This window comes from Cynoglossus semilaevis, chromosome 6 (assembly GCF_000523025.1).
Source record: "Cynoglossus semilaevis isolate Cse_v1.0 chromosome 6, Cse_v1.0, whole genome shotgun sequence".
NCBI lineage: Eukaryota > Metazoa > Chordata > Actinopteri > Pleuronectiformes > Cynoglossidae > Cynoglossus > Cynoglossus semilaevis.
The window spans coordinates 18,090,704-18,103,069 of NC_024312.1; the positions used below are offsets into that span (position 1 = coordinate 18,090,704).

General features: G+C 38.7%; 1 protein-coding gene across 1 annotated transcript in view; it reads left to right on the forward strand.

Moving 5' to 3' along the window:
* banp (BTG3 associated nuclear protein) overlaps positions 1 to 12,366 on the forward strand; it is a 34,151-nt gene that overhangs the window by 5,024 nt on the left and 16,761 nt on the right. The window contains 6 exon segments of the mRNA XM_008312539.3: positions 47 to 204; positions 492 to 731; positions 3,006 to 3,164; positions 4,889 to 5,010; positions 6,291 to 6,362; positions 8,956 to 9,000. Coding sequence (XP_008310761.1) covers positions 47 to 204; positions 492 to 731; positions 3,006 to 3,164; positions 4,889 to 5,010; positions 6,291 to 6,362; positions 8,956 to 9,000 — 796 coding nt within the window.

Here is a 12,366-nt window from a genome sequence, read left to right on the forward strand (position 1 = left end):
TGTGTTTATTTGAATTTACTGGTTGTTTCTTTTTGGCTTCTGTCAGCACCGTGAATAGACGTCGGCAAAACACAATCCTAGTCAAGGTACCTGGAACTGAGGAAGATCAAGAGAGCGGTTAAGAGGCCAGTGACATTGTTTCCAACGGTGGCCAATCTAACAATGCAAGCCAAAACATTACACTGATTACACTCAACTCAGAAGGTATGAATCCACACGTTTATAACAAACGTATAGAATGTGAATAATATCCTGTTTTCATGTGATCTCCTTGGTTTTCACCTCCCTATTCATTCTCATTTTTTAAGTTAACTATTTTGGCCACATGGGGGTGCTATTGTATTACACGACACAGAAATAATTTCCTCTTGGGTTTATTCACAATTCTTTTGAACATGCAGTAAAGAAGACTTATCTGTCTATACTATGAACAGGTTGTAAGCTTGTTACAGGACCACTGTGTCTTTTAAACAGTTGTCTTTGTTCTTTAGATGACTATCCTGAAGGCACCTGGTTGGGTGATGAGAACAATCCTCAGATAAGAGTGCGTTGTCCAGTATCTCCAGCTGACATGCTTTACATCAGTACAAACTGCAGAACACCTGAGAAAATGGCTTTGACTCTGTTGGACTACCTTTTTCACCGAGAGGTCCAAGCCACGTCAAATCTTTCTGGCCAAGGCAAACATGGCAAGAAGCAGTTGGACCCACTCATGATCTACGGCATTCGCTGTGAGTACCAACATATGTTGACTTTTCATATTTCTGTACATGTCTAAAAGCAAAATACAAATATCAAACCACTGCTGAAACAGCTACCAATAATGACAATTTCCACGAAGCTTCAAGGCAGTGGTCCCTTTATCCTGCACAACACATATGATGCTTCGTGGTTATGTCGCCATCTCCCTTAAATTTATTAAGAAAGTGTTGTTTCATCATTCTGACAACTAGCTATCTAGTTCACATGGGAACTGGTTAGGGAGCAGAGCGGACAAATATGTTGTCACTTGATCGTGTTGAGAACTTATCGCCCTTCATTATTGCTCCCAGGTGTAAGTCAGATAGGTTTGTTTTCTAACTAAGCAGCACTGCTCCTGGTTGGTTGGAACAAAGACCTGCAGCTACAAGGCCCTTTGAGGAAAGGTTTGCCCACACCTGTACCGAGACTATGATATTACCATTGTGTTAGTTTAGGTGAGTGACATAGGTACTTATGTACAGTATGTGAGTTCCAATTTACAGCAAAAAAATCATTAATGTTACGTCGCATAGTGGGAACGGAACTCCGACGTAAGTTGAAGACCCCCTGTATACAACTGCTTTATTTAAGAACCAAGTGCCTCACAAACCTAATGGGAATAGAATTCTTCGTGTTGACCATGGGAGGGAGCCCAAGTACCACCAACGGTACAAATGCTGTAGTTAGGGAACTAGGTAGGTAAATCCTTGAAAATGGCAGACCCCCAGGAACTGCCAAGGAAGTGTCTATAAAATTACATTATCTCTCATTTAGAACATTGTTTTGTCACATGAAAAATATGTAAGAACAAATATGAGAGAATTCTGGGACGATGCTCCCTTATACCAGATCACAACCTGCCTTTTTGCCTGGTCTAAGGACTGACGTTTCTTTTTAAATGCTATTTCAGTTTTGGGAAAAGAAAAATAAATAAATGCAGCAAGATCAAAGCCTGTCGCAAAGCTGATTATTAGCGACATTCCACTTAAATTTAAGTAAAAATTTGATGTTAGCTCTGATTTTCTAAAATTGATTATTTTTGAGTGTTGAAATGTCTGATCAAATAAATCGCAGCACAGTTCAAAGTTTGACAACATATAATGGTAAAATTTTTTAAAGCTGTTGGAGACTCCTGAAAGACATGTCTCATGTTTTAGTTACTAAAATGTGACACACTGATTGAAATCACAACATCGGTCTTAGAACTTTTGTTTCCACCACTTTGACTCTGCTTTCGCCATAAAATGAAGCCATTTTTAGCTCCAGGCTTGGCTCGCTTGCATTCATACATGAACTCCCTGAGACCTTCCCACATTTCGTCCACATTCCTGTACAAAGCGACACTGAATTGAACACAGAAATAGATTGCAGTCTGTATTCCAAAGGCGGGTTACAACAACATGCATTCATCACTGCACACACACGGATTAATGTGCAACACATTTTATAACATACCAGACTCTAAATGACAAGCACATGTCTGGTAGAAAGAGCCTAATGGAGTCACCCACAACAGAGTGAACTCTTTGAATCCCCATTAGGAACACACAACGAGGTTACAATGGCAAAGTAATGCATGTTAATGAAAATTCTTTGGTTAAAGTGTTACGTGGTTCAGACAGCATTGCAAAGACATGCATGGGTACCACATTGCACTGTACTTTCTCCTTGCGCCTGTTGCAGCATATAAACCCCATGTGTTTGTGTATGTCATGGTCTGTGATCCTCTAAGCAGTTTGGGTGGGTAGGTACCTGCAGATTCACACCGCCATGGAAGTATGTAGTGCCTGGAGTGGTGCCAGGTGACTTTTTGGTGACTCGCAAAAAAAAAAACAGGAAAAGGAATTAAGCAGCATCTGCCCTACCTGCCAGCACAGGACCTGCCATGCACTGCCATCTCACTGAACATACATATCACGCCCTCATTACCTCAGTTTCTATCCTCAGGCTGGCGTGGCATGGTTAATTTATGAAGAAACAAACTGTCAAGCGGCTCATACCAGCCAACAGTTTATAACTGAGACAGCCATAAATCTGTAGCATCCAGTTTCAAACTTCACAAAAGCTGTCTTAAATGGAAGAATCAGTAAATTAGTTGTTTTCTGGTTTCCTCCCTTACATATAAAGTGTGCAGTGAAAAACTTTAAAGGCTTTAAATGGGCTAAAAAGGTCCATTTAGATTAAAGATTACACCTTTTTAAATAAAGTCTAGCTTGCAAATGATGATAATAAATAACTCAAACTGAATTTTCATTAACCCACAGGTCACTTGTTCCACAAATTTACCATCAGTGAATCTGATTGGTATCGCATCAAGCAGAGCATTGACTCCAAGTGTCGCACGGCCTGGAGACGGAAGCAGCGTGGCCAGAGTTTGGCTGTGAAGAGCTTCTCAAAACGCACACCTCGCAGTTCGGCGACAGGTGAGATACCGACTTTTACTTAGAAGCTGTAAAACGTTTTGTTTTGTTCTCTGCTTCTGTTATTCATTGGGGGACGGACAACAGGGAGAGGATTCCTCCTCCTAAACTTCCTTTTGCAAAAACCACAGAATACGCCATATGATGTGGTGTTGTTGGTGACAAATGATCTTGAGCACAACAAGTCAAGAAAAATAGATGACACCAACTTCATGTTTACATCCCTGAACTGAGAACTGAAGTTACTTTGAGCCTTTGATTTATGACATGTTTTTCAAAATGTTCCACATGATTTTAGTTCTAAATGACTTTACTTTACATTGTCACAGAAGAAAGAGTAAAATTGTGATGTTTATATTTTCTCTAAATCCTGGACCTATTTATTTTTTTATACATATACAATATTTTTTATTTTTATGTCAATTAAATCAGAAAAATCTTGACAGAACACAATTAGATCATTTATTTGTTGTTCTGCTCTGATTTACAGGTTAGCTCATTGAAAGCATCACCAACTGTTATTAGTTCATTTTGGTTTCAGTTGTAGTATTTCAATTGTACTGTAGAATGTAGTCAGATTTGTTATTGTCGTATTTAGAGGCAAAAAGATGATAAAGTATGACAATAGATGCCACAATGTGAGGGCCCAATGTTTGAGTATTTGCAGTCAAAGTGTTTTCACTCTGCTGGAACTAAGGAAACAGGAATACAGAACAAAGTTGTGTTTGTATGTTTTTTTCTAATATTATAAATACGAATGCACGCTTAAGCCATGTCACGAATACAACATGCCGGTTGGTTGATGTTAAAACTTCATTGACCCCAAGCTGTGAGAATGAACTGAGCGTTGCTACAGATGGTTGTAATCTGCACACAATGCTCGCTGTCCCTCCCTCCCTGTGAGCCATCACCTCTCACCTCTGACCAGGGAAAGTGAGACAGCAGGGAAAACCCAAATATCCTGTGAGCACATACGAGGGCTGGATTGTCAGAGCCTTCCTCTTCAGGTCACTCACACCCTGGACAAGTTTCACCCAGATAGGAGTTCAAACAGTGAACGCTCATGCAAATCGCAATTCGCAAATCACAAACTAAACATCCTCTTTATAATGAGATTAAACGGTAATGAACCAGAATGAACCATCTATTTTAAAAACGCATTGATTTCCAGTGAACTGTCAGAGGCCAACAATTCTGCTTCTCATCTGTATTTGAAAAAGCTTGTTTCCATAGTAATGAAAGATGGAGGACAGACCTAATTTTGAACCACTGGAACAGGTTCATGTGCTGTTTATTTATTTGTTTTACTATTAACACTCAGTTCTACTTTTTAATTTTAAAATATAACTACTCATCTCTTTCAACATTGGAAAATTCATATTTCATTTTCAGAAAAATGTCTGCTTTCCCCTACACTTGACAAAATGGGTAATAAAAACATATTTGGTTTTATTAATAATCGATGACATGAGGCAAGGTTGAGGTCAGCAGAAGGATATTCCCGACAAGATTTTTGATATTTTGCTACTGTTTTACAGTCTGGTCTTATTGTTGTTTATTTGTTTACCGAAACCTTTTAGGTTGGTGCAAGGTTTTAGCGAGGAATTATTAACATAACATCACCAAGCAGTTGGCCTGAAACAGAAAGAACAACATTCCATAGACTGTATTCCTGATCTGCTTTTTCAAAACACACTAACGACCATGCTGTCTGTACTCTTGACCAGAGGAGGGCATCACAGAAGAAGCCGCTCATATCGAGACTGCAGCCCCACAAACTTTGCACTACACTCTGGCCAATCAGCAAGTACAGTTCCACCGAATTGGTGAAGATGGACAAGTTCAGGTGGTAAGTGTCATTTCTGCAAACTGCAGTGCTTCTTTGGTATATTTCATGTGTGTTCATGTTCATGCAGTTGACATAGTGGTGTATATATTTATACTTCTTATTCTTTATTTTAGACCATTAGAACACTTGAAAAGGTTTAAACAAATAACCATTTTACAGATTTTAGGTTTTGTAGTATATGTTGGATTTGTGGAGCAGATATATTTTCAGTTTAATTTCATTTAATATATGAACTTCAACTGCCGTCACGAATGCATATATTCATATTTATTTTGATAAATATAATTCATTTAAAAACAGTTCAAACGATTAAGCAATTAAAAAGGATGAGGCACCACTGCAGTATAGCAAGTTTTCTCTGGTGTTAGACAGGTTTGTACAGAACAGCACCCCTGCTGGCATTAACATGCTGTGGGTGAAGAGTTCTTTCCAGTGAAGACAAGGCAGAGTGTCATTTAGTCTTTTGCCACTAGACCTGAAAAATTTAGCATAATTTCCTTTTAAATGTTTGCTGTTTGGGGGCCCCAGAGCTAAGACATGGCACAGAATCTAAATCTTTCACGGCAAAATAACTACAGTTCTTCGATGGAAATAAAGCTGCACTCAAAATAATACATAGGAGGAGGCAGTAGGAGTACATAGGCTGGAGAATGGCAGTGTGTGCGTGTGTAGACCACACAGTGGATTATCTGTGGGTTGTTAAAACCGACATGCCGTAGCATTTTCTAAATGCTGTACAGATTCCTGGGCACTCAACACAACGTTGTAACTTGAAAATCAACCAAAAAAACACCGACTGCTGTGTAGACACCTGCTGTGTAACCTCGGGAGGTTCTCTTCAGCCAGATCGAGTTGATCAATCATGTGAGCTAAATTACTAATAATTGTTCCATTAATGTTGTGGGATTACACAACAATTTCCTTAGTGGGGGCTCAATAAAGTGTAAACAATCAGTGCAAAGGTGCATTTGTGCAACAGCTGCTGCTTTACTTACTCAAACCATGGGACACAGACCAAGTGTTGACTTGAATGGAGCCTGTCAATGCTATTTACATCCAGAGGAGATGACCGTTAAAACCATACTGAACACTGCATTAACAAAAGAATAGACACAGAGCTGGGGCTGTTCTATCTTGTACCAAAGTCATGGCAACCTGCCCTAAAAATGTACTGTTTTGTACTTCACATACTCTTTGCCTTTTGCTGTTTCGACATGTTTACATTCTTGATGCCAGTCGAATCAATACTATGCTTTCTTGTCTTCTTTTTTGTCTCTCAGATTCCACAAGGCCAGTTGCACATTGCGCAGGTGCCACAAGGAGAAGAGGTCCAGATCACACAGGATAGTGAGGCAAGTGATGTTTATGTGTGATTACCTAAACGTACCTCATGTGTGTTAAATGCTAAATTTAAGAGGACTTTTAATGGACTAAAGACCATCTCTGCACAGTGCCCAGATGTCTTATGCCCCAAACCAGATATTTCAGCTCACACACTGAGTGTTAAGTTGACCTGTCAGATAAAATCAGAATCTAACACCAAACAACACTGCTTCATAGTTAATACATTTTTGTGGATATCGAGGGATTGTGTCAAGCCACAAGTCTTTATAAGCATTCATACTTGTATACAATATGTCAAACATGCGTTTTTGGCTTATGAATTTGACATGTTGCCCAAGAGTTTTTCTCATTTCCTTTTCAGTTTTGGTAAAAGACAGCTTTTGGAGCTCTATTGAGTGAGAGTGAATCGAGGGCAGAAAGGCTCCAAAGCCTTTCCTGCTTTTTGTTGCTGTGTCCAACTTTTTTCCCTCCTCTCTCCTTCCCATTGTATGGTATTGTTTGTTATTCCAAATTTCAAAGCTTAGCAACGAAATCCCTTTTTACCAGCTGCCACTCATTCATTATGTTTTCATTAGGAATAGACCATACCCATTGTAGACATTATTTTTATCATGCTAGGGAAAAACTTGTTTATATCACAGAAAACTTTAAAGATGACAATTGCATCTTGGCAAAGCCTATGAACTATTGGTTTTGCCTTTGCAATTGTGTCTTGTGTTTCAGTTGCAATGTTTTAATCAGAAAAAAAATATTCTATGCAAGTTTAGTACTTATTATTTCACTTAATATGAATTTTATCATTTAATGAGATGTATGCAATTTTGTCAAATCTACACACCCAGACTTGAGGCTAAGGAAGCCAGGATGTTTTTATTTAAAACTTTTCTTTTTTAGTGTATGTATGAATCACTGGTAATATGGTAATACTGGGTTCAGCTTGTTGTTCGATTGTCCGTTGTGAGTGGTTAGTTAGTACTTGAGGTCAGTTAAATAACAAAGAAGCTAACTTTATTGCTCAAAGGTAAATGTCTCAAGCACCTTTGCTTTTTATCCAAACCCTTACATCTGGCTTTCATCTGCATTGGGAATGGATTCAATCTTCCACTTCTGGATCAAATGACTCCACAGTGGAGACACATTTTTATCAGTTCCAGCTCCAATCGGCAATAATGGAAACATGACATCCAGAAAACGTGCTAATTTCTTTTCATTTAACTTGATTTTGGCTGTCTTGATTTTGGCCATGTCTGTTCTCCCAGGGTGGGGTTAGGGTTATGGTGTGTTAAATTCAAACAAAGATCCAAAATGTTCTCCAAATGGTGTGAGTCAGTAGCAACTGAACTTTTAGTTAAAGGCATTTCTGTTTGTTTAAGAAGCTTTTTCATTTTTGATAGTAAGAGATCCTAGCCAAAATTTTAACTTCAGTGGGCTTTAGTTATTGTTCTCCAATAACCCAATGGTACTGCAGTTGTTAGTCAGACTGAACTACAACTGATAATCAGAACTGGGTTGTCATCTATTAAGTCACTAAATGTGTCTTTAGTTATCATTTTTTTCTCAATAGTTTCTCTACAGGCTACTGTCCGGCTAAATATCTCCTACTTATTGGAGCTTGTTAAACAGCAGAGTGACAGATTACTAAGTAAGCGTTTAAACAGACCTATCTCTAGTCTCTGAAACTAATCAACAATGGCCTTGTCACCCTCAAGTTCTAAAAAAGAATTTAGGGCCCTTATAGATGGTGCTTGTGTCCCAACTGTGGGCTGCAGCCCCGTAGCTGAGAATCACTGTCCTAGGATATGAACAGCTTTGCAGATGTCCCTCGTCCGTTTTGTCCACCTCCACAGAGTTTGCTTTCAGACTTCTTTTGCAAATAATTTTCCAAATCCAGCAGATTTGGTTATACATACTTGGAAGTTGAAGCTACTGCTGAATATCCCTTTTATGTGGATCTCGGATAGTCTGTAAAGGCAGAGGATGCCCCTCTCCTGTAGACCTAATTGTACCGCCTTGTAGCTACAGGTTGAGTCTCACTTCAGAGTCTCATAGTTGTTGACGTCATTGACTCGAGTGTTGACCTTTGCATAGTTGTCAGCTGTTTTCAGAACATTTTCCCATGTCTGCTAAAAGGATAGTGATGTACCTATCCTCAGTGACCTCAGTGCCTTGATTTATTAAATGGAAACATTGGATGAAGAAGCTCAGCCGGCACTTTACACCCAAGCTGCTCAGCTTCTGTATTGGAAAGATTCATTCAAGTAAATGGCAGGCAGCATGGTACTAGAGTTCAGTGAGATTAAAAGGCTTGGCATTACCATTTATGATCATAACTGAAGCAGCTACTTGGATGAGAAGGGAGATGTGTTCAAATAAACTTCAAATGAAGTTGTTACTGACTCATTATACTTATACTTTACTAATCTGATGCATTTATTCATACTCCTAAAACACTTCAGTCACTGAATTTAGGCTAGTTTTTTTCCTGTGTTTGTTGTGTTTAAGGCTTGTTATTTTGCAGTAACTGTTGTAAAGAAATACTAGAGGTCAGCGCTGTGTTTTGCAGTGGAAATACTGTTCTCACTGATCATTTCTCTATTTCAGGGAAACCTGCAGATCCACCAGGTACATGTTGGACAGGACGGACAGGTAAGAAGACTCTTGTACAGAACTAATTAATTTATTGTATATTACCATTCTTGCAGTGACAACCACATACTGGCTTTCTTTGCAAATCGATTGCTAACAGCAACTGGGTAAATGTTTATTGTGTGTGTTTTAAGGTTTTACTTGTTTTTTTGCCACATTTCCTTTTATATTTCCATGAATTATCAAGATCCTGTTTATATTTACTTCAATCTCCGTAAGCAACATGAGTGAGCTCTTACTAACTTGGACTTCTGCCTATAGCTGTAGGTCTTCTATGGCAGTGGTCCCCAACCTTTTTTGTGCTACGGACCGGTTAAATATCTTATTTTTCTTTTACTTTCTCTTTTGGTAGTTTCTAAGTATAATAATAAATGTTAATCCACTGTGTATGCAACTTAATTAGCGGCATCCTCGTAACATTGCGCTTGTCTTTTAAAGTTCATTTTGCTAGCTTGAGGGTTTTCAATTTAGCCATGTGACCGAGGCAAGCATCTTGACATACATCAGGTGTGAGTCATAGACAGATGCGGCGGAGAGAATCCGGTAATTTTTCAAAATCAGATAAATAAAATTGAAATAATGTTATACATTCTTTCTGTGCGGCCGATTAACCCACGGCCGGTGCTGGTCTGCGGCCCGGGGGTTGGGGACCACTGTTCTATAGCATTTAAGAACGTAAAAATGTCAATTGAATTAAGGAAACAAACAAGATAAATCACAGACCTATGCTAAGGGCAAATAAATGTTCTTTGTGTCAATACACTTCCTGTTCTTGGAGATTAATGTCTTAAAATCCAAACCCAGATGTGTATCTGGAATATCACCAAACTTTATTCGTTTGTTTTTTTGGCCGAAACATAAGGCACAGCCCCAGCACGTTTTTGTTAAATCTGTCTCTCGTCCTTTTTCTTTTTATAAGTTGCGGTCTCTAAACAAAAAATAAACAAAACTGAATACTCGGGACTTGAAGATCAAAGTGACACAACAATCATATCATTTGTAGTGACAAGAAAGTACTAAGTTTTACTAGTATTAACAATTCAAGAAATACACATTTTCTTTATATTCACTTTAAAGCTGGATAGTGTTCAGTTAAATCATCCAGATTAACAGAAAACTGAACCATTGTAGCTACTACTGAAACACTACTTATTTACAAGTTTCGTATTGGTAACATATAAAAATAGAGTCTGTTGCCGTTACACTTGGTGTTTTGGTTTCAACTCACACTCTGATCTGCAGAATTTTATGGGATTTTCCAGTGGTGTTATGCCAATCGTGAGTCTTAAGACGCAGAAAAGTGTCACACAAGAAACAAACTCTTCTATTTTTGTTCTCTAAGTAATGTTTCTTTTGGTTGTATTTTTTTGTATCTCTGAACAACATTTAAACGCGTTGCATTGGTGAAAATTTTCCGAACCTATAAAACCACGACTAAAACTTGAGGCAACAACAGTATGTGCTGAATATGTGAAAATCTTGGATGAACAAAGATTTACAAGCCACCCACCAATTGGAACAGTCTGCTTCCAGCTGCTCATTTGTTTATTTTATTGTCTGATTAAGATCCCAATCGTCCAATTTCCTGATAGATTCAAGAAGGAATCGACTGTCTGCGTGCATTTTCACTTGTGATGTGTGAATGGACTTACTTTATTGGAAGGTTTTGCTCTTTGTGCCGTTTTATTGGCAGCTTGTTGTTGTGTGTGTTTTCAGTTCATAGAGGTACACATCCTCCCACTGCTCTTCTCTTACATGCTTACACACACTCACAAACACACACATGCATGCCCATGTCCTCAGATGACCTACCCACTGATTCCCACAGCAGTTCTTCTTTTTTTGCTCTCTAGGATCTTGATGCACACTTTTGCCAAAGTTTGGTTTAGATTAGACACAACAGAAGACATTTCAACATATGGCTGTCTCAGCAACGTCTTGCAGATATCAGGCAGTTTTTTCTGCTTAAACTCCTTAACTCAGTTTAAGGTTTTAGCCAAGATGACAACATGCGTACACTGAAAAAACAATATTTTAAACTGGCTGTAGCATTAGTGTTTACTTCCTGCATCATTTTATGCACACAGACACCAAAGTGTCCTTCAATCCAAGAACTAAAAGGCCGATAAGGCCTCAATTCCCTGGGCAGTTCCTGAGAGCCCAGTCTATTAAAAAAAGCGATCTTATTTTTCCACTCAAGCTTTGATTGAGTTAGTCAAAGTGTACAAGTCCATAGCCAAAACAAATACACAGTGACTTATTGTTTAAACCTTGTGTTGCAGGTCAAAGTTTTCACACAGATACAGTGATACCCCTCGTTGGTTTGTTCAGTTTTTTTGTGTTCTCATGGAACAGAGGGCAGATAAATCCCAGGTCAAATCAGCTGTCTGACTGACTGACATAACACAGACGCTGAAGACAAACAGCACCCAAACTGTTATGAATTTGACCAGATATTGGTGCTTAAAAATTACATATTACATCTTTATCTTGATTGGTGTAGTTGATTTTGGAGCTGAAGTTTGCTTAGGCTTTTGGACTTATCCAAATTGAATGGCGTTGTCTGATTGCATGAATGCCGTAAGTTGTGTGTTTATATCTAAAGACTTTGATCAAATAGGCTACGGATGATGTCACTGTTTTTGTAATCTGGTAAAACTGTGCTGAAGATGTGTTAGTTTAACCCAGGCCATGCACTTCATCACAAAAGAACGCTCTTAGTTTTCCCAGGGGCAGCTTTCCTCTTCTGTCCACCTGAATCTTCTTTCATATCTTCTCTGTGCTGTGTTGTTGTAGCTTTGTGTGTCTGTTAAAGGCCACCTGCCTCATCTAAACACTGCAAAACACATTAACAATGAGATGTTTGCACGCATTTAAACCCAAGCATTAATGCAGGAAATTGTGATACTAGGCTTTAAGCTATAACAGCTTGACACAGATGTTTTGCACTTGGTGTCTCCAACACGATGCCTTCTAATAATTGCGTTGTTGTTTTTATGTCTAGAACTTGCTTAGTCTTTCAGTATTTGCCGCATTCAAAGTTCTCAGCGTTGTGTGAAACTCTCTTGACTGTTATGCCTCACTACAAGAAGAACCATGATACATGTTGTCTTCAAGGCTTGGTCCTGGCCTCTGCTCTCAAAGTTCACAAATTCCCTCTCCACATTTTCCTCTTGTCTCCACTTTGGACTGACAGACTTTTTAAATTCTCCTTCCACAAATGTATTACTTGTGTGCGTGCCTAATGAGACTTTTTTCATTGCTCTTAATAAGTAACACATACTGAATGTATCACCCTCCTCTCCCCATCTCTCCAAAGAGTTGTTTCATTGTACACAGACAAAGTGATTGTCGTTAGAAGTAACA